Source organism: Mytilus californianus, unplaced genomic scaffold (assembly GCF_021869535.1).
Source record: "Mytilus californianus isolate M0D057914Y unplaced genomic scaffold, xbMytCali1.0.p SCAF_7, whole genome shotgun sequence".
Lineage (NCBI taxonomy): Eukaryota > Metazoa > Mollusca > Bivalvia > Mytilida > Mytilidae > Mytilus > Mytilus californianus.
In genome coordinates this window covers 47,783,413-47,806,653 of record NW_026262723.1, presented here as the reverse complement: position 1 = coordinate 47,806,653, position 23,241 = coordinate 47,783,413, and the positions used below count along the sequence as shown (strand labels likewise).

At 31.2% G+C, this 23,241-nt stretch overlaps 1 protein-coding gene across 1 annotated transcript in view; it reads left to right on the top strand.

Annotated features, from left to right (window-relative positions):
• The window catches only part of LOC127709719 (uncharacterized), a 56,726-nt gene extending 33,950 nt beyond the window's left edge, over nucleotides 1-22,776 (top strand). The window contains exons 14-20 of the mRNA XM_052215383.1: nucleotides 747-792; nucleotides 1,819-1,884; nucleotides 2,941-3,003; nucleotides 5,790-5,872; nucleotides 7,423-7,489; nucleotides 8,050-8,074; nucleotides 21,810-22,776. Coding sequence (XP_052071343.1) covers nucleotides 747-792; nucleotides 1,819-1,884; nucleotides 2,941-3,003; nucleotides 5,790-5,872; nucleotides 7,423-7,489; nucleotides 8,050-8,074; nucleotides 21,810-21,844 — 385 coding nt within the window. The 3' untranslated portion in view covers nucleotides 21,845-22,776. The remainder of the gene's footprint in view (nucleotides 1-746; nucleotides 793-1,818; nucleotides 1,885-2,940; nucleotides 3,004-5,789; nucleotides 5,873-7,422; nucleotides 7,490-8,049; nucleotides 8,075-21,809) is intronic.
• Nucleotides 22,777-23,241: the final 465 nt, after the last annotated feature.

Here is a 23,241-nt window from a genome sequence, read left to right as displayed (position 1 = left end):
ACTTCGTTTGGGAGACTTCGTAACAGCATCCTGTTACAATCATTTCTTGTTGTAATTGGCTTTGAATTAGCTTTCAGTAACTATGAGTACTCTTATATCTGTGCTTTGTGTCTATTGTTTTTATGTTAATAATTTTTTGGGCTCCATACTGATCTTTTGAGTTGAGCCAATGCAACTGATTTTAAGTTTGTTCTTATCTTATGCTGTTAAAAAGAAAAGTATGAAACTGTCCATGCAGAAAAAACTAACGCCTTATATACTGTAAATTCAGAAATTATTGCGATGTTTTATTATTGCGAAAAATGCGACAGGGTTATAATCGCAATAATTCAAACTCGAAATTTTTTATATGAATTAAACAGGATTTTTCTCAATATCGCAAAAATTAAAATCGCATTTTATTCTAAAATGACAAAATCGCAATAATAAATGCACACAATAATTTCTGAATTTACAGTATATCAATTCAATTGATGAAAAATAAATATGACAGACATGAATCAACAACCACTAGAATTACAGGCTCCTGACTTGGGATAGGCAAATAAAGAATTTGGCGGGCTTAAACAAATTTGTGAGCAAGTAGTCAACCCTTCCTCTAGCCATCATGTGTAGTTGATCATATTTTACCATCATTCTGATTTGGCCATTTTAAAAGGAATTGTAGAATTTTGAGCAACTATTCTATGTGTATTCATATGTATTTTCTTTTAATTTTTGACAGATTGTTTTTTTTTATTTTTTAGTGCATTATATAAAGCAACATACCTTGGCAATGTAGATCTTGGACCTGTAAGTTTTAGTCAGTTGAAATGAATTTGTGAATCTTGTACAATTTAGAGATTAAAAATAATGTAAAGATGGTGTGTTCTATTCAAATTATGACAATTTTTGTCCTTGAATTATATATACACGTACCTGTGATAAATTAGATTGTAACATTTCTAGTATTAAATATAAGGTAGGATATGAGTAAAGTTATATTGTTTATTAATTTGTTGTTTTTTAAATACATAGACTAAATTACAGGTATGTATAAAAGAAATTGCCTGGTATTAGGAATAACTATTTGGTATTGAATTCTTTATGGTTTATTTTTAAACCAGCAAAAGCTCAAGCACAGGGAAAAGACCTATGCTAAACTTTGAAAATTCATGCTGCTAGGAGGAAAGGAAAGAACATGGGAATAAATTCACAATATTATATTTAATCACAGAAAACTCAGAAAAATAAATGATTTATTTGACAAAAATGACAACCTTTGTTAAAGTTAAAATATATGACTTTGAATTCATTTATTTGTTTTGGTTCTAATTTTCATGCATTAAACTAGTATTTTCATTGATATTTGATTTCCTGGGTTTGCTGAAGCCTGCATACAAGCCCTTAGAAAATATGTACTTCTTTGAACACTTAAATTCATGGTTTTCCTATACCCACTATATCCACAAACATTGTTATCCCGCAAATATTGTTATTCCACAATTATTTTTATTCCACAATTATGATAAATCAATGATAAATTTTTATGCCCCACCTACAATAGTAGAGGGGCATTATGTTTTTCGGTCTGTGCGTCCTTTGTCTGTCCGTTTGTCTGTCTGTCCCACTGCAGGTTAAAGTTTTTGGTCAAGGTAGTTTTTGATGAAGTTGAAGTCAAATCAACTTAGTACACATGTTCCCTATGATATGATCTTTCTAATTTTAATGCCAAATTATAGTTTTGACCCCAATTTCACGGTCCACTGAACATAGAAAATGATAGTGGGAGTGGGGCATCCGTGTACTATGGACACATTCTTGTTATTCTTATTATAGGATGGTAGAGTAGACAGAATAGAAGATGGAGTCGATTTGGTGCTTAGAAATCACAAACAAGTAATTGTAAGTATACTGTTACTGTTCCCCGATGAAAGACAGAGTTGGGGATATTGAAATGCCTAAAGTCTTAACATTACAAGTTTTTAAATTTAAGTTACAAATCTGGATTTATGAAGCAGCATTTTTTTCTGACTATCAAGTGGCAGTAAATCTTTGTATTTCAACTTTTCATACTTGTAAATTTGTTTTAATTTGACTAATTATCTTTGTACTTCCATAATTTGGCATGAAATTTTATTGTGCTCTACAATTAAGCATCTCATATGTCATGTGTACTAGTGGGGGTACAAATTTCTATAAAAAAAAGTATATGATTTGATTTGACCAAATTTTGAAATTCCATTTCAGTCATTTGTATTTTAAATTGTTAAAAACCTTTATTTTGAAAATTTTAATTTTTTTAAAGGATCTTCATTTTTTTTCACTTTTGTGGTGGCAGCCCTTACAGTCACAAGTTTCATCTTTGTCAGTGACAGTTGTTTGGCTGTTTTAACTTAGCATGTTTAGCTGGTATGCCAAAAAATCTGAAAATCTGGCATCAAATTCATACCTGTAATTGCTGACAATAATTTTGTCACCTAAATGTATCAAAAACTTCAAGAGTCAGAAGCAGTCATAACAAACTGTAAGCTGCCTATATGTCAGATTGCAACTCAATGAAAATAAGAATAAAGAGATGTGGTATGATTGCCAAAGAGACTACTATCCACCAAAGTCCAAATGACGCAGATGTTAGGTCTTTTACAGCCTTCAACAATGATCATATCTGTAGGATATTTGAAGATGAACAGCTTATTGATGATCAAAAACTATGATTAAGTGCCTATGGAAGAAATGTATGAAAGAGGTTTCTTTTGAAGCCTGTAATAAACTCTAATGTGGCATAAATTATCAAGATGAAATTGTAGAGCTCGTCATTGCTTACATAGTCAGAGCTGTATTTAATGATTATACTGTGAAAAGGGTATGTACAGCAGGGGACAGTAGTATCTGCTAATTTTTAACTTTAGCCTTTTTGATATTAAGTATTTTCTTATGTTTAAAATATGAATGTTACAGGAAGTTTTGATTGATCTGAGGGAGAAGGATGTCATTGTAAGTGATGCTACCAGCAACAACAAGGTACTGTTAAATTTTCTTGGGCTTTTTTATTAAAGAAAACTGCTCCATACAATTAAATCTGTTCATATTGTTTCCGTTGTCAATGGTTAGTGATTTATTCAATTTCATGTGAACTGATTTACATTGTTTGACAAAAATTGCTGTTATTAATCAAATTATCAGGTAAACCTGGCAAAACATTGATAATCATGCACAACCAATCTTGGGTTTAATCATATTTTCATATAAATAGCAATTGTTAAACAGTGGAGCAATGCTAAGCAATGGTAGCAATCATCCTTTTTTTCTCAGTTTTTCTAAATACTGTAAATTCAGAAATTATTGCATGCATTTATTATTACGATTTTTGAAGAATGGACAAAAATGCAAGATTAATTATTGCGAATTCAGGAAAATGTGCATAAAGGTATATGGATCAGATATCAGTATGCAAGTTTTTATTATTGCGATGCTCACCCAGTTGGATTATCTGCATTTATAAAAACCTCGCAATAATTTCTGAATTTACAGTATTGTCAAACAAGTCAAATCGATTTTTTCTTCCATTCTAATGCTTAGCATACACATAACGATTATAAAACCAGACATTTTCAAATTGTTCACAGTTTTTAGTGCCCTACCGACGAAGTCGAAGGGGACTTTAGGTTTGCACTCCATCCGTCTGTCTGTCTGTCTGTCTGTCTGTCAGTCCATCTGTCTGTCCGGCAAATCAGTTTTCCACTCTTTTTTTCTTCGTGCTTGAAGATATTGATTTGATAATTGGTATATAGTTTTATCATGACAAGTTACAGATCAAGATCGAATTTTGTTTTGGTCTGATGATTTTGTGCAGAGTTATGGTCTTTGACTTAGAAAATTCACTCAAATAATCAGTTTTCTGCACTTTTTTCCGTCATGCTTGAAGATATTGATTTGATGATTGGGGATATAGTTTTTTCATGACAAGTTACAGATCAAGTTCGAATTTTGTTCCTTTCTGATTATTTTGTGCAGAGTTATGGTCCTTGGACTTAGAAAATTCACTTAAATAATCAGTTTTCAACACTTTTTTTCGTCATGCTTGAAGATATTGACTTGATATTTGTTATATAGTTTACACCATGACAAGTTATAAATCAAGTTAGCATTTTGTTCCAATACAACGAAATTTTAACCGGTAGGGGACTATGTATTGCCATACAATACTCTCAGAATGCTTGTTTAACTGTGTCATAAGTCCTAAGTTAAGGTACCTGGGGTGTCTATAAATTTTTTGACCATACATTTTTCTTAAACTTCTATTAAAGACTTCTGTGTCAAGAGGAGTTATACCACCATTGATTTTCCCCTATTAGTCTTTGTTAAATTGGCACTTTTCAAAAAATTTTGCAGAATTTATCTTTGTTTCAAATAAAGAAATACTTGGAATGAGTAATGTTTTATCCTGTCCAGTACTACAGACAAAATTTCACATAACATTTCATTGCATACAAGATAATAACCATCGTTGGAAGTTAACTATTCAAATTTTCACACCTTTTTAGCTCACCCGGCCCAAAGGGCCAAGTGAGCTTTTCTCATCACTTGGCGTCCGTCGTCTGTCGTCCGTCGTCTATCGTCTTTCGTCGTCCGTTGTCCTCGTCCGTAAATTTTCACAAAAATCTTCTCCTCTGAAACTATTGGGCCAAATTTAACCAAGCTTGGCCACAATCATTACTAGGGTATCTAGTTTAAAAAATGTGTCTGATGACCCCGCCTGTCAACCAAGATGGCCGACATGGCTAAAAATAGAAAATAGGGGTAAAATGCAGTTTTTGGCTTATATCTCTGAAACTAAACCATTTAGAGCAAATCTGACTGGGGTAAAAATGTTCATCAAATTAAGATCTATCTGCCCTCAAATTTTCAAATGAATCAGACAACCCGTTGTTGGGTTGCTGCCCCTGAATTAGTAATTTTAAGGAAATTTTGCAGTTTCCAAAGTATTTTATAATATCACCAAATAAAACAAGAATGGTACTTTGAAGCACCCAAGCTATATGTTTATGACTCATTAATTTTGTTCTGCTATGAAATGCAGGGTTAACTTCCTACAACTGTCAAATTCAAGGGAATATTTTTTTTAAACTTAATGAGAGAATTTCTTTTCATAAATACTTTCGAAATATCAAATAAAAATAGGGGGTCATGGGCCTTATCTTTTTAAAAATAATCCAAAAATCACAAATTGTCCTATCAAATTCAATATTATTATCTGCCTTTGATTTTAAACGGATTTTTTCTTAATTTTGAATACACTTAATGACACTTAATTTTTTGATAGTTTGATAGATTAAATTTCTAGTTTTAGATGTTTCTGTTGTATATTGAATGATACTTGCTAAAATATTTTTAAACCAAAAAGGTATTTTTGCAACATGCCCAGAAGGAATGCCCTGAAAAAGTCTACTGATCTACCTTAAGCTGCGTAATGTCATGGTGGAATCTGCTTTCATTTTTTAGCCCTCTCTTCTGTCTTCTGATTTTAATTTTTTCAGGTCAGTATCACAGACTCTAACAATGACAGGCTTTGTATGCCCTTCTTTCCCTGGAATTATGTGTATTGCTTTTATATCATCAGGTTTTATGTCTGTCTTCAATTCCTTTTTTAACATTGTTAGGGATCTCATGCTTACATTTCTTGAAAGATATTGATTCAGAATTTAAAAAGATAAAAAAAAATTTGTTCAAGTTATTGCCCTTGGGTAGATAAAATATGTGCAACATGGGAGACATTGGGAATTTAATTTTTCTTCTTTTTTCAATAGATAATTTTACGCCAAACCTATACAGAAATTTCAGCCTGTGGAAGGAGAACTGATTTGATGAAATACTTTGGATACATTGCAGGGTAAGAGTAAACAAAGCAGAAACGTTATTTGAAGGTGCTACAATGAATCAAAAGAGGTGTGGATGAAATTCAATGAGACAACAATCAAACAACTAAAAAAGAACATCTACAGGTCAACGTCTTGCACAATAGATGGTTGTCTATGCATTATGTCAAGCTTTAATTTGCCCAGAGTTGTTTAAATGTTTTAAATATATTTAGCAAAGACTTAATACTTAAACTCAATACCAAATTCAACAAAAACATTTAGATTTGGTAGATTTAGAAATTGATGTGTGCATTTATTATTATGAATCAATTACAGGAAAATTGCAAGATCTAATTAATGTGATTGCAATTCTTTTGTGTAAGAAATTTATACTGAAATTAAGAATGCAAGTTTTTATTATTGCATACCTGATACTGTCACATTTTTTCGCATAAATAAAAGCATTGCAATAATTTCTGAATTAACAGTATAACAAAAGACAACAATATTACAGGAAAACCAATTAACTCTATAATTATGGTGTAATCGATAAATTAAAGACTAAATGTATCAGCAAATTATTCCACTTACCTAGAGCTCTTAATCAAAACATCATATTTTGCTTTTTCTCTTTGCCTGCTGATATTGTGTAATGATAAATTAAATCAGGTTTTGTTTTGATTGAAACAAAACCCTTCTCCACAAATAATTGATGATGGTGATGGCAACCCCTTGCTACTTAAAAAAATGTCCATGTGTCCGAAACAAATGGTTTCAGGGTGATAACTTATCAAATATAGAAAAAATGAAAGTTGGTTTCAGGATGAAATGATATGCAGCTCTTATCACTGTTACTAAATATAGAAAAAAATTAAATAAAATTGAGAATGGAAATGGGGAATGTGTCAAAGAGACAATAACCCACCCACCCAAGAGCAGAAAACAGCCCTAGGCCGCAATGGGTCTTCAATGCAGCGAGAAAATCCTGCACCCGAAGGCAGGCTTCAGCTGGCCTCTTAACAATAATGTTTACTAGTTCAGCGAAACTCTGAAACATATAATTGAACCAAAATTAAAAAATACACAAGACTAACAAAGAAAGGCTAGAGGTTCCTTACTTGGGACAGGTGCAAAAATGCGGGGGAGTTAAACATGTTTTGTGAGATCTCAACCCTCCCCCTATAACTAGCCAATGTGTAATAAACAAACACAAGCAAATATGCAGAGTAAAACTCAGTTTAAAAGAAGTCCGACTCCAATGTTAGAATAGGTAACAGAAGAAACTAAGCAAAATGACAATGATCAACATGAATTAACAAAGGACTACTAGCAGTTACTGACATGCCATCTCCAAACTTCAATTAAACTGATCGAAAAGACATGTTCATAAAGTTGGTTTCAGGATGAAAAAATATGTAGCTCTTTATAGTTAAAAACAATAATAATTTCAGTAACAATTTCATGCTGGAAAGCAATAACTTTAAGTCAAATATCTATATTTAGTTGAATATTGAACTATTTTAAACATATGTAAGTGTGTTACTGTATAAACAACACTTTATTAATTATTATATGTTTTTAGAGAGACTACATGCAGTTTAGCTCGTAAATTTCTGTGTCACGTGTTTGAAGCAAGAACTGAAGAACAGGTATTTAAAGTCAAGAGATTTATTTGATTTTAATCATCTCAAAAGTTTTAATGTAACTTCACCAAAAATAAAAACATTTGATATATGATATCAAGTATTATGACACTTTTCTTGGTGTTACCATTATCCTTGTAAAATGTTTTTTTGAATTGAACCATTTAAACTAGATTGTAGTAACCTTTTGTATTTTTAACAATATATCTGTTATGTCGGTATCAATAATATTTCATGAAGGTACATGAAATCTGTTTGAAATTTCATCAAAAAGTCAAACAGATTTCTTGTACCCTCATAATATGTTACTGATTCTGACATGTACCATCATCATTGTCGACATCATCATCACAGAGGTATATTACTTTTCAGTAAACAGTTTTCTTTTATATTCATGCTCACAATATTATTATTGTATATATTCATATTGTGTTATAGAGATTCTGAGAAGAATTCATAAGTATGATTTTCTTGTGCCTCATCCATTTGCTTTAATTTAGCTGATAGAATATCTTTAAACTAAATCTGTTATGATTGTATTTATATGAAGATTTTATTTGTTCCAGGCAAAATTGATTCTATGCACATTGGGTATGTATGGAGTAGGATAGTTATGTTCAAACTAATTCAAATTCCAATCAGTCTCTGCAAATTGATGTTTTTTTAATGTCAGAAACCATGATACAGAAATTGGTGTATTTTACTTAGAAAACTGAAGTCAATTGTTCCTAGTGACATGGTAGCTGATATGTTATTGGACATTTCACATATAATATGGGATTTAGTTGTGTGTGTTTAAATTTCACTTTGTTAACAGCAGCTAAAACAAATGTGAAACTTGACTGGCATAAATTTTCCTGGTTATTTCAAGATTTATTGCTGTTTAAAAGTTTCATACATTATACTGTTAATTTTATTAAGTAGACACAAAATTGATATGTCTAAAAGTGAAATAACATTAAATATAAGATCAGTCTTTTGTGAAAAATGTGCATAATTGATTAAGATCTCTTTTTTAATTATAATTATTAACTGGCTAATTATACATGTCGTACCTTTTAACAACACAACATTCAGTGACATGTACATAAATGTTAATTTACAATGATCTGTTTATTTTTGTCAAAACTCATGCATTTTGCATTTGATTTAAATCATCTTTTACACAGAATTTGGATAGATATGCTTTAAAGTGCTCTGTTATACCATTACAAAAATTATCAAAACCTTCATTTTTTAGCCTGCTGGAATGAACTTAATTTACTTTCCTTGAATGTTCTCTGAGTTATGATTTTTTTTAGTTTGTAGTACTCATATTTATTTGTTATAAATTCTCTGTCAATCAATCCAAGTTTATAATGTTTACATCTTAATTCTACTACAGTGATTGTTTGCTTAATTTCATTATTAGCAAAAACAATACTCAGTGAAAATTTAACCTGCCCATTAATTCATCGTATCATGAACAGAAAAAAACCTTTATAAAAACTTGATATACCGTACATGTTTGAACAGGAACTACAAGGACAAATGTAATCCCTACTTTTTAAGAGGATTCTTACTTTGGTAATATCTGCTTTTTGTAATTGTTTTTGCGGTCGTATATTGGTACGACGTTGGCGTCGTCGTCGTCGTCATCCGAAAACACATTAGTTTTCGCGCTATAACTTTAGTTTAAGTGAATGGATCTCTATGAAATTTTAACATAAGGTTAAATACCACAAAAGGAAGGTTGGGATTGATTTTGGGGGTTATGGTACCAACAGTTAAGGAACTAGGGGCCAAAAAGGGGCCAAAAATAAGCATTTTCTAGTTTCCAGACAATTACTTGTGGAACGGTGTATGGATCTCTCTGAAATTATACCCAAGTTTCCATACCACAAAGGGATGGTTAGGATTTGCTTTGGGGGGTTATGGCTCAAACAGTTTAGGAATTAGGGGCAAAAAAGGGGGAAAAACAAGGTTGTCCTGGTTAATGGACAAATACTTTAGTACAAAACATAATTTAAAGAAGTGTAAGGGAGATAAATCAAATACATCATTTGAATTACCTCCCTTACACTGCTTTTAAATTATGTATAAAGTAATGGTTAATGAACAATTAAGACAATTTAAAAGCAGTGTAAGGGAGGTAATCCAAATACAACGTTTTGATAACTTCCCTTACACTGCTTTTAAATTATGTTTAAAGAAATGCATATTTATAAAGGAAGACCAGTAAAAATATGTTGCATCTTTTTTTTTTTTACAAAAAAATCCATATATGAAAGATTTGACACCATATTTTAAATTCTATTATAAAATAGATTAAGTTAGCACTATGGTAAATTTAAATGGGTAATTATGGTTGCAAACTCCATTGGAAATTTGAATTGAGATTATGACCATATCTTGAGGGAAAGAATTTTTTGGGGGAAAAAGGGGGGGGGGGGGGTAAAAAAAAATTGTGGGGGGTCAATTTTTTCTCATTTCAGATTTCAGATATTAAAAAGAATTATTCTTCAAATATTTTTTTTTTTTCAAATTTCAAATATTGAAAAATTTCAAGAAGTAATCTTTAATTGCACAGTATGACTCATTAGATTTGTAAAATCTTTGACCACATTTATTTCTTTGTTATGCCGAATCTAACCGTGTATTTAGATTTTTAATTTTGGGTCCAGTTTTCAAATTGGTCTACATTAAGGTCCAAAGGGTCCAAAATTAAACTTAGTTTGATTTTTAACAAAAATTGAATATATGGGGTTCTTTGATATGCTGAATCTAAACATGTATTTAAATTTTTGATTTGGGGCCCAGTTTTCAAGTTGCTCCAAATTGGGGTCCAAAATTAAACTTTGTTTGATTTCAACAAAAATTGAATATATGGGTTCTTTGATATGCTGAATCTAACCATGTATTTAGATTTTTTATTTGTGGGCCCCGCTATCAAATTGGTTCATATTGAGATCAAAAGGGTCCAAAATTAAACTTTGTTTCATTTCATCAAAAATTGAATTATTGGGGTTCTTTGATATGCCAAATCTAACTGTGTATTTAGATTTTTAATTTTAGTTCCTGTTTTTTAAATTCGTCTACATTAAGGTCCAAAGGTCCAAAATTAAACTTAGTTTGATTTTAACAAAAATTGAATTCTTGGGGTTCTTTGATATGCTGAATCTTAAGATGTGTTTAGATTTTTGATTATGGGCCCAGTTTTCAAGTTGGTCCACGTTGGGGTCTAAAATTAAACTTTGTTTGATTTCAACAAAACTTGAATATATGGGGTTCTTTGATATGCTGAATCTAACCATGTATTTTGATTTTTGGGCCCCGTTATCAAATTGGTCCACATTGAGGTCAAAAGGGTCCAAAATTAAACTTTGTTTAATTTCATCAAAAATTGAATTCTTTGGATTCTTTGATATGCTTAATCTAACCATGTATTTAGATTTTGGATATTGGATCATAATAGGTAAATTAAAAAATTTAAGTTCTTAGACCACATTCATTCTGTGTCAGAAACCTATGCTGTGTCAAATATTTAATCACAATCCAAATTCAGAGCTGTATCAAGCTTGAATGTTGTGTCCATACTTGCCCCAACTGTTCAGGGTTTGACCTCTGCGGTCGAATCAAGCTGTGCCCAGCAGAGGAGCATTTTATTGTAAATTGTGAATATGATTTGATAATTTTACAATTTAAAAGAGATTATTATACAAATTTAATGACCTACTGACATTAAACGCATTTAACCCATTTTCTCGACTAAATAATTGCCCAGCTTTCTGAAGAATGGTGTAATGCAACTATATCTGTAATACAATGTTTTAAATGTTCATCACAACAATGAAAGACTAAAATAAGGTTTGAAAGTATGCTTACTTGTTTGATTAAATTGATATGATAGATATATTCAAACAATTTTTAGCTCACCGTTCCGAAGGAACTGTGAGCTTTTGCCATCACTTGGCTACCGTCGTCGTCATCCGTCCATTGTAAACTATTTCAAACATCTTCTCCTCTGAAATTACTGAACCAATTCCAACCAAACTTAAGCTGAATGATCCTTAGCGTATTTTGAATAAAGTTTGTGTTTTATTTTCTGTTTCGTCAAAAAACTTGGCCGCCATGGCTAAAAATATAACATAGGGGTAAAATGCAGTTTTTGGTTTATATCTCAAAAACTTAAGCATTTTATAGCAAATCTGACTCGGGCAAAAATGTTCATTAGGTCAAGTTCTATCAGCCCTGAAATTTTCAGATGAATCTAACAATCCACTGTTGGGTTGCTGCCACTAAATTGGTAATTTTAAGGAAATTTTGCAGTTTTTGGTTATTATCTTGAATATTATTATAGATAAAGATAATCTGTAAACAGCAAAAATGTTCAGCAAAGTAAGATCTACAAATAAGTTTATATGACCAAAATTGTCAATTGACCTCTTAAGGAGTTATTGCCCTTTAAGGACAATTTTACACAATTTGTTTATCATCATGAACATGTTTTCTAACTTTAAAAAATCTTCTCCTCTGAAACTACTGAACCAAAATGAACCAAACTTAAGCTGAATGATTCTTAGGTTATCTAGAATAAAGTTTGTGTTTTATTTTCTGTTTCGTCAAAAAACATGGCCGCCATGGCTAAAAATAGAACATAGGGTAAAATGCAGTTTTTGACTTATATCTCAAAAACTAAAGCATTTAGAGCAATTCAGACAAGAAGTTAAAGTATTCATTAGGTCAAGGTCTACCTCCCCTGAAATAATCAGCCAAATCGGTTATCTGATTTTTAGGTTATTTTTTGTAGATTACAAATAAGTTTTATATGACCAAAATTGTCAATTAACCCCTTAAGGAGTTATTGTCCTTTAAAGACAATTTTTCACAATTTGTTCATCTAATCTAGTTTGCTTACTTTAAAAAATCTTCGCTTTTGAAACTGCTGAATCAATTTCAGCCAAACTTGGGCTGAATGAGTTTCAGAGTATCTTGTATAAATTGTATATTTTATTTCCTTGTACGTCAAGAAACATAGCCACTATGGCTAAAATGGAACATAGGGGTAAAATGCATTTTTTTGCTTTTGAAGAAAATATGACAGATACAAAGAACATTTAAATGGCATTTTTAAGCCACTCATTAATATATATTGAAAAGCAAAAATAATCATTGATGAAAGATTTAAGCAAAAAATTACAGGTGAGCAATTCAGGCTCTTGAGAGCCTCTTGTTTAGATCCAAATGTAAATGCACTGTAAGCATTTCTAGTCATTTCTTCTTTGTGATTTCAATAGATACTTTCATTGATATGTCATCTAATCAAAGAGTGGTGTAACCTTATGGATGTAAGAAAAAAAGGTACAAAATAAATATCTCATGGCTTACACCCTTGTTACCTTGGTTTGTCTCTACCTATTTGATTAACTATATTCAAACTTCGTTAAACTACTGTCACCTCTATTTACACACTTCCAAAGTCTTTTAATTACTCTTTAAGCCTGTTGTTTTTAGCTGGGTTGCTCAATGTGCAAAACCTGGCTTAAAGTAAGATGATGACCAGGGGGCAAGGAAAAGTAGCCACTAATTTATGTAATTTACTACTCCTACAACCCAGATCACTGAAGCTGCCCAGAAAGATGGCATACACATTGAAGTTGTGCACCTGCTATTATGTAATTGTAGGAAGATTTTTTCCTATTTTTTTACTTAGGATCTTAGTGATTTTTCAGGACAATTTGCAAAACATTGTACCTGATTTGTGTAATCAACTCCAAAGTTTTCAACTCAGATCCATAAAATTTCACAGAATAATTGCACACATATTGAAGTTGTTCACCTGCTACTATAGAATCATTATAGGATTTTTTCCCAGACTTTAGACCTTTTGGAGCTAAGCATTATATTTTCCAGTGTATCCGTCAATCCGTCTGTTGATCTGTCTGTTCTCAGGATCAGTATCAGTTTAAAGCTTTTGTTTAAGGTCATTTACCATGAAGTTGTGGTCCTTTCAATTTGAAACTTATATTAGTACACATATTCCTTATGATCAGAATTTTTCAAAAATATGTCAAATAAGGGTAACAAGACATTTCGGCACCCAGACAAATCGGCACCCAAGTCCGAAGACATTTCGGCATCCATTTTGGACAGTTCGGGATCCGGATATTTCGGGACCAAGACAAATCGGAGGCCGTTTTAAATAAAAGTTGCAGAAATTTAAAAATAATGTTGCCTTCCAAAATACAACTGATGGCACCATGAAAGAGTGAATTGCTACATTCTCCCTACACGAGGTATCTGATTTAATATCTACAATTAACTGAGCATGGCTGCTTACATTTACATTGTTGAAGGCCGTACGGTTGCCTATAATTGCTTACATCCACTTTATTTGAACTTTGGTGGATAGTTGTCTCATTGGCAATCATACCTCATCTCCTTATTTTTATAAGGATAAAAATGATAAGCATGTTAAGATTTATCTGCCACGTAATTTTTCAAACCAATTGGACAACCCTATTTGCAGTTATTGCATCTGGAATTATAAATTTTACGAAATATCTCTGGTTTTTTTTTCGTTGTTTTTTTTTTTTATTATTATCTTAAATTAATGCTGATAAAGAGAAATTTTGAACAGCAAAAATGGCCAGCAAGTTGAGATCTACAACTAAGTTAACTAAGTTAACTGACCGAAATTGTAAATTTATCCCTTATAGGAGTTATTGGCTTGAAAGGCATTTTTTTTTAAATTAAATTTTATAGTTTTTTTTTAAGAAAGTACAATAGATGCAGGTAAACTTTAAGTGACAAAAATGTTCAACAAAATTAGATCTACTAATAACGACAGCTATCCAAATGACTAAGCTGCAATACAGTCTTCACAAACAAAAAAAAAACAAAAAGAATAAGAAACTTCTTCGAAGATACCATATACAATATTGACAATAATGTCATAAATAGTGCAGGAACTAAATTGGTAATTTGTAAAAACAGTCAAACATAATCGCTATATTAACACTAAACTTGTAAATTGAGTTCATACCCACATACATATATCAGTGCCAGGTAACTTTAATGTTTGGTTCACTATATTTTGATCAAGGATAAAATAATTGATTTTATCTTTATAAGGTGCCGATTTGTCTATGTTAGATGCCGATTTGTCTAGGTGCCGATTTGTCTGGGTGCCGAAGTGTCTTTCTCTGTGCCGATTTGTCCGGATGCCGATTTGTCTGGGTACCGAACTGTCTAGAATTCTCAAATAAGGGTTTTGAGCTTGATTTCAGGGTTTGCTGAACATGAAAATGTATTTGATTAGGCATAAGTTTTTGCATAAGGTAGTTTCAATGAAATTGTTGTCACCTCAACTTGAAACTTAATACACATGTTCATTATATTGTGAACTTAAAATATATGCTAATTTAGGGGTTTGACTTCACAATTTACTGAGCATGTGAATGCAATATTATTAATGAGGCATGGTGTCCTATGGACCAATATTCTTGTTCAGCAATATTTTCAAAAGACAGTACCAATGTTGTGGAATCAGCTCCTCCTACAATATTTTACCCAAATCCTTGAAACTTCATAGATAGTTTACACCTCTATTGATGTTGTGCACTTCCCATTTTGGAGTTGGTTTTAGCTTTTTTGGCTTATTTTTTGCATTTTATATTTCCATATACCGGTACCTGGTATTTAAATGTATGTCATAGAACATTCTCCATTTTTTAAGAAACCTGTGCAACCTGGCTATTTGAGTCTTTACTTATTGTTAAATATATATATATATATATATATATATACAGCACAAACAACATTTTCCAAAAGACCAAAAAAGTGAAAAAGTATATTTTAACAAAACGCATTTGACTAACAGGTCGAACAACAAATGTTCTTAAATCCTGCTGACTGCCATTGGCGATTGCCAAATAAATGGATCACCGATGTAATAAATGTTAAAATATACTTTTTCACTTTTTTGGTCTTTTGGAAAATGTTGTTTGTGCTGTATTTAGACCCCTCTAACAAGAAATTTGTTTTGCATGCACACGTATAAAAATTGCGGTTTTTATCCAACGCAATCATAGGTTTGAACGTTGTTTTCAATTTAGACTTATCTATATTTTTTCGTATGGGCTTGTTTTATATTTGCCTTCGGGTTTATATGATCCATTCATCCTATTTTGACTCCTCAAAATTTAAGAGTCTATCCTAAATTGAGGTAAATTGTATGGCTTTCCAAATACCGTTTCGATTCCTAACATCACTGAAGAGACATTAATTGTCGAAATCCGGATATGGTGTACAAAAACCTTTGCACCTTTTGTTTGCGGTATATCATCTTTTCCGCAAGTTTATTGTTTTCTGTTTAGTATTAAATTTTTAATTAAGATCCATTTATTACATCGGTGATCCGTTTATTTGGCAATCGCTAATGGCAGTCAGCAGGATTTAAGAACATTTGTTGTTCGACCTGTTAGTCAAATGCGTTTTGTTAAAATATACTTTTTCACTTTTTTGGTCTTTTGGAAAATGTTGTTTGTGCTGTATTTAGACCCCTCTAACAAGAAATTTGTTTTGCATGCACACGTATAAAAATTGCGGTTTTTATCCAACGCAATCATAGGTTTGAACGTTGTTTTCAATTTAGACTTATCTATATTTTTTCGTTTGGGCTTGTTTTATATTTGCCTTCGGGTTTATATGATCCATTCATCCTATTTTGACTCCTCAAAATTTAAGAGTCTATCCTAAATTGAGGTAAATTGTATGGCTTTCCAAATACCGTTTCGATTCCTAACATCACTGAAGAGACATTAATTGTCGAAATCCGGATATGGTGTACAAAAACCTTTGCACCTTCTGCTTGCGGTATATCATCTTTTCCGCAAGTTTATTGTTTTCTGTTTAGTATTAAATTTTTAATTAAGATCCATTTATTACATCGGTGATCCGTTTATTTGGCAATCGCCAATGGCAGTCAGCAGGATTTAAGAACATTTGTTGTTCGACCTGTTAGTCAAATGCGTTTTGTTAAAATATACTTTTTCACTTTTTTGGTCTTTTGAAAAATGTTGTTTGTGCTGTATTTAGACCCCTCTAACAAGAAATTTGTTTTGCATGCACACGTATAAAAATTGCGGTTTTTATCCAACGCAATCATAGGTTTGAACATTGTTTTCAATTTAGACTTATTTATATTTTTTCGTTTGGGCTTGTATTATTTTTGCCTTCGGGTTTATATGATCCGTTCATCCTATTTTGACTTCTCAAAATTTAAGAGTCTATCCTAAATTGAGGTAAATTGTATGGCTTTCCAAATACCGTTTAGATTCCTAACATCACTGAAGAGACATTAATTGTCCAAATCCGGATATGGTGTACAAAAACCTTTGCACCTTTTGTTTGCGGTATATCATCTTTTCCACAAGTTTATTGTTTTCTGTTTAGTATTAAATTTTTAATTAAGATCCATTTATTACATCGGTGATCCGTTTATTTGGCAATCGCCAATGGCAGTCAGCAGGATTTAAGAACATTTGTTGTTCGACCTGTTAGTCAAATGCGTTTTGTTAAAATATACTTTTTCACTTTTTTGGTCTTTTGGAAAATGTTGTTTGTGCTGTATTTAGACCCCTCTAACAAGAAATTTGTTTTGCATGCACACGTATAAAAATTGCGGTTTTTATCCAACACAATCATAGGTTTGAACGTTGTTTTCAATTTAGACTTATATATACGTTGGACCGCAATTTTTATACTTTTTAAAGAGTCAAAATAGGATGAACGGATCATATAAACCCGAAGGAAAATATAATACAAGCCCAAATGGAAAAATATAAACAAGTCTAAATTGAAAACAACGTTCAAACCTTTGACTGCGTTGGATAAAAACCGCAATTTTTATACGTGTGCATGTAAAACAAATTTCTAGGTAGAGGGAAATGCAAAAACAACATTTTCCAAAAGACCAAAATGGTGAAAAAGTATATTTTAACAAAACGCATTTGACTAACAGGTCGAACAACGGATGTTCTTAAACCCTGCTGACTGCCATTGGCGATTGCCAAATAAATTGATCACTAGTACAAAATGGATCTTAATATTAATTTAATACCAAACAGAAAACAATAAACTTGTGGAAAAGATGATTTACCACAAACATGAGGTGCAAAAAGTTTTATACACCATATCCGGATTTCGACAATTAATGTCTCTTCAGTGATGTTAGGGATCGAAACGGTATTTGGAAGGCCATATAATTTACCTCAATTTAGGATGGATTCTTGAATTTTAAAGAGTCATAATAGGATGAACGGATCATATAAACCGGAAGGAAAATATAATATAAGCCCAAACGGAAAAATATATATATATACTAGTCTAAATTGAAAACAACGTTCAAACCTATGATTGCGTCGGATAAAAACCGCAATTTTTATACGTGTGCATATAGTACAAATTTCTTGGTAGAGGGGTCTAAATACAGCACAAACAACATTTTCCAAAAGACCAAAATGGTGAAAAAGTATATTTTAACAAAACGCATTTGACTAACAGGTCGAACAACGGTTGTTGTTAAACCCTGCTGACTCCCTTTGGGGATTGCCAAATAAATTGATCACTAGTACAAAATGGATCTTAATATTAATTTAATACCAAACAGAAAACAATAAACTTGTGGAAAAGATGATTTACCACAAACATGAGGTGCAAAAAGTTTTATACACCTGGATTTCGACAATTAATGTCTCTTCAGTGATGTTAGGGATTGAAACGGTATTTGGAAGGCCATATAATTTACCTCAATTTAGGATAGACTCTTCTTTTTAAAGAGTCAAAATAGGATGAACGGATCATATAAACCCGAAGGAAAATATAATACAAGCCCAAATGGAAAAATATAAACAAGTCTAAATTGAAAACAACGTTCAAACCTTTGACTGCGTTGGATAAAAACCGCAATTTTTATACGTGTGCATGTAAAACAAATTTCTAGGTAGAGGGGTCTAAATACAGCACAAACAACATTTTCCAAAAGACCAAAATGGTGAAAAAGTATATTTTAACAAAACGCATTTGACTAACAGGTCGAACAACGGATGTTCTTAAACCCTGCTGACTGCCATTGGCGATTGCCAAATAAATTGATCACTACTACAAAATGGATCTCAATATTAATTTAATACCAAACAGAAAACAATAAACTTGTGGAAAAGATGATTTACCACAAACATGAGGTGCAAAAAGTTTTATACACCATATCCGGATTTCGACAATTAATGTCTCTTCAGTGATGTTAGGGATCGAAACGGTATTTGGAAGGCCATATAATTTACCTCAATTTAGGATAGACTCTTGAATTTTAAAGAGTCATAATAGGATGAACGGATCATATAAACCCGAAGGAAAATATAATACAAGCCCAAACGGAAAAATATATATATATATATATATATACTAGTCTAAATTGAAAACAACGTTCAAACCTATGATTGCGTCGGATAAAAACCGCAATTTTTATACGTGTGCATGTAGAACAAATTTCTTGGTAGAGGGGTCTAAATACAGCACAAACAACATTTTCCAAAAGACCAAAATGGTGAAAAAGTATATTTTAACAAAACGCATTTAACTAACAGGTCGAACATATATATATATAAGAATAAGAATAAGAATACTTTAATAATCCAATTATGGACCCTTGCGGGTTTTAAATTTCATACAATGATTACAATGATTTGTGTTATAACAATGAAATAATAAAATAAAATATAAATGTGAAATTATCAGACTTGAGTTTCTCTAAAAAAAGTTGAATGCCAAAATATTTCCAATGTAATCAACCAATATTGAGAGTTAAGTCAAGTCTGAAAATTTACTTTTCTGTTTTTAGGATTCTAAGCTAAAAGAATATATTTTTTCTCAAAATACACATTCCAATGCAAAAGTTTGACTTGTATTGACTTCTCTTGATGTGAAACTTGATTTCCTGCATGCTGTTAACTCAAAAGATACAAGTCTCTTGCATATGGAGAAGAACTTTATTATACCCCATGAAACAAAGTTCTATAGGTTATAAAGTTTTTGACCTGTCCATCTGTCCGCCAGTCAGTCTGTCAGTCCTGTTCTTGTCATCACAACTCCTCTGAAACCACACAACAGAATTTCATGAAACTTTGTAGATAATAAGGACATACCATGTAGATGTGCATATAAGCAGGAATTTATGATTCAAATTTTTTCTTCTAGGAGTTAGCCTCTTTGAACTTTAAATTTTGGCCTAAATATACTTCTGCAACAGTTTGTCATGGCAACTCCTCTGAAACCACACAACACAGTTTTATGAAACTTTGTAAATAATAAGGACATCATATGAAGATGTGCATGTTCACAAGAAATTTTTATCAGTTTACTTTTGTAGGAGTTATGAGGCTTTGACCTACTTAGGAATCTGGTGAGATTTTGTTTGCCCAGTGACAATGTGGGGTATGTGAGTGTGCTCACAAAGGTTTTTTAATTTGCAGAGACTGATTTTCCAATACTTATAAGAACCTTAATACATAGGTTAAGGTCAAGGAACAGTAAATGGTCTATAGTCACAGATTTTTGTAAGTTTTGGCATTCAACCTAGACATGATAAAAGCTAACTGAAAAAAATCCCCCCAAAAGTTATTAAACTGTTATAACAGCTAAAATATTATTGAATGGGCATTGTTAAATAGGGTAAACAGTTGTATAGAATGCAGGTAAAATCTTGATAGAACTTTCTCAAAATTATCCTTAAAAACTATTGCAAAACCTAGTACATTATATTTTCTTAAACAAATATGTTATTGTAAGATATTAAGACCACTTCAATGGTTCTAAAACTGCTAGTCTTAATGTGACCAAATTTACCATAATGTTTTTAGGGAATCTAGTTTAAAATTTGTATCCAGGGATTTGATAGCCAACATGTTCATTGTTGCAAAATATAGAATATGCTATTGTTGCCTAGTATCTCAAAAACTGATAGATAGGTAGAAATTGTGAACAGCAATAATTTGATAGGTTAGGGAATCAAGATCTTAGGAACCTCTTGTTTTGGATGTATAATCAGTCAATGTAGTTTTCTTGTTGAACAAGTAATATAAATCATAAACATAGGTGTAATGTCTTTGCGCGTTAAGCCATAAAATGTAATGTTGATGTTTTTCACTACCAACATGGTGAAAGATAAGTTACAAGATAAAAACCAAAATGAAAATGAAATGTATGAAGTTCAACATATTATTTCTTAAGAAATTTTTTTATCTATGAATTGGTTTTGCAGATTTTATGATTTAAGACAATTTTAAGAAGTCTACACCCATTTAATGTACATTAAATACAAATGAATATCTATTTCAAAATGTATTGATTCAATTATATTTTGGAAAAAAAAAGAGAAATTCAAAATACTTGATTTTAATGTTTTTTTAAATTTATATTAAACATGACTAAGTTGTATGCAATATCTTCATTCACTGTGGCTTGATCTTGAAAAAGCAGATATAATTGTAAGCTTGTGTGTACCTAAGTGCACAAGATTTACCAACAAGTAGATACAATAGGTGATTTTGAACACATTTTCCCACATTACCATTGCATTGGCTGGCTGTATAATCCAAATTGGAAATAGGCTTTGTGAAAGATATTTATCACATATTTTAAGTGTTCTTGACTTTACTTTAGAAATGATATTGGAAACATTATGTCTTCATAAAGAAAACCAATACCAGACCTGACCCTAGACAGATTTATAAAGAAATCTTGTATATTAAATTCAGGAGATATGGTTTGATTGCCAATGAGACATGCAAATATCCACCAGAGTTCAATTGACGAAGATATAAGCAATTAATGTTTGGTAAAGGACTTAATAAGTGAGGTCATTTGCTCTGCTAGGAACAAATGTAACATCAAAATTAATAATAATCTAATTGAATGTATTCTTAATCATTAACAATTAATAATTACAAGGATGTCAAGACTTGCCATGATCATTTTTGGGTTTAACAGTCACAAATGCAGTGATACTCGTGAATCACAGCAGTACTGTTATTCTTATTTAAATCCAATACTTGTAAAATATGATCAACTGTATCATTGAAATATTACAGAAACACCAACTGGAATTGCACAGCATTGATTCCAATTAATCCCGTCATCAATTGTGGGAATTGATAGCAGAAATCATCCAAGTGGTCTAAGATATCATAATGCACTACAATTGTGCATATAAATATCTGCTTAAAACAAATGTCACATCAAAATATATACTCTTATTGCATATTTACTAGATATTTGTTCTTTACAGCTCAAGGATTTGAAAGAACCCACCTGTTGTTATGACAACAGTAGTAAATATTTTTAGAAGAACAACCTAGCTGACAGTAGTGTGATGTTGAAAGTGCAATATCTACATAGTGTGTACCTGCCAACATTTAACATGGTGCTAAATGTGTCACATACTGTTACATACACGAAAATTGGTCATTTTTAAAAGATAAAGAAATTGATCAAAACTAATTGTTATTTAAATTTTACTTTGTTGACAAGATTAGTATGTAAAAAAAGTATTAACAAAAATACTAAATTCCAAGGTAAATTCATAGTCACATTCATAGTTTATTGGTAGCCTGTTGGTTCAAAAATGATTGAAACAACTGTATCAAAGATTTGATAAGCTAGTTTAAAATGTAAAAGAATTAATTTGGTAAAAAATGGATGTCTGATAGAAGTAATTGAGCTTTATAAAATCAATACAACAACAAAATATATATTCTTTTGAAATAAATCTGGAACTGGAACTAGTGCTCAAATTAATTTTTGTATAAGATTAAAGTGTTTGGAGAATAAGATTAATTTTACAACTTCTGTAAAGGAAAAATGATTTGTTTTGCTCACACATTGTTGTCAATATAATGGAATTCTATGCAACTTTCATATAAGTGAGAGGTTTAGCTAGCTATAAAACCAGGTTTAATCCACCATTTTCTACATAAGGAATGCCTGAACGAAGTCAGGAATAAGACAGCAGTTTTCCATTCGTTAGATGTGGATTTGATTTTGTCATTTTATAAAGGTCTTTCTGTTTTGAATTTTCCTTGGAGTTCGGCATTTTTGTTATTTTATTTTTTAGTACTATTTATGGAACAAATTGCATTTTTGGAATAGTTTGAAATTAGATTTTAGAGAGACTTAAATTAATAGAAATATCTTTATAATCACTTAAGTTGTACTTATTGATGCCAGTATACAAATATTAAAAAATATTTAAACATTTTTATACATGAATTGAGTACGTACGTACCTACATTTTATGCAGAAAAATATCAAACCAAGATAGTAATTTTGTATTATTTTCTGTAAATGGCATAATTTTTTCAGAAAAATTGTCAAAATAAGAATGTTTGAATATGAATCTGGAGATATGTTCTGGCAACAGGTGTATAGTCTGGGTTAAAAAAATCTTTTATTTTGGTGAATATTTATTGGTTTAAATCAAAGAGTAACTGATTTATATATGTTTTCCATTAATTTTTCGTGCAAGCTATGTAAAACTTCAGTATCAAAATCATATACAGAACTGCTGTTGGCAGGATTTAATAGTTAAAAGATTTAGGGTGTTTTTCAGTCTGGAAGGAAATACAGAACTGTTAGAGTGTTTAACATTTTATATTTTTCTGGTTGTGAACAAGTTTCTATTACATTCCATTATTTAACTAGAACAAATCTTATGTCAAAGA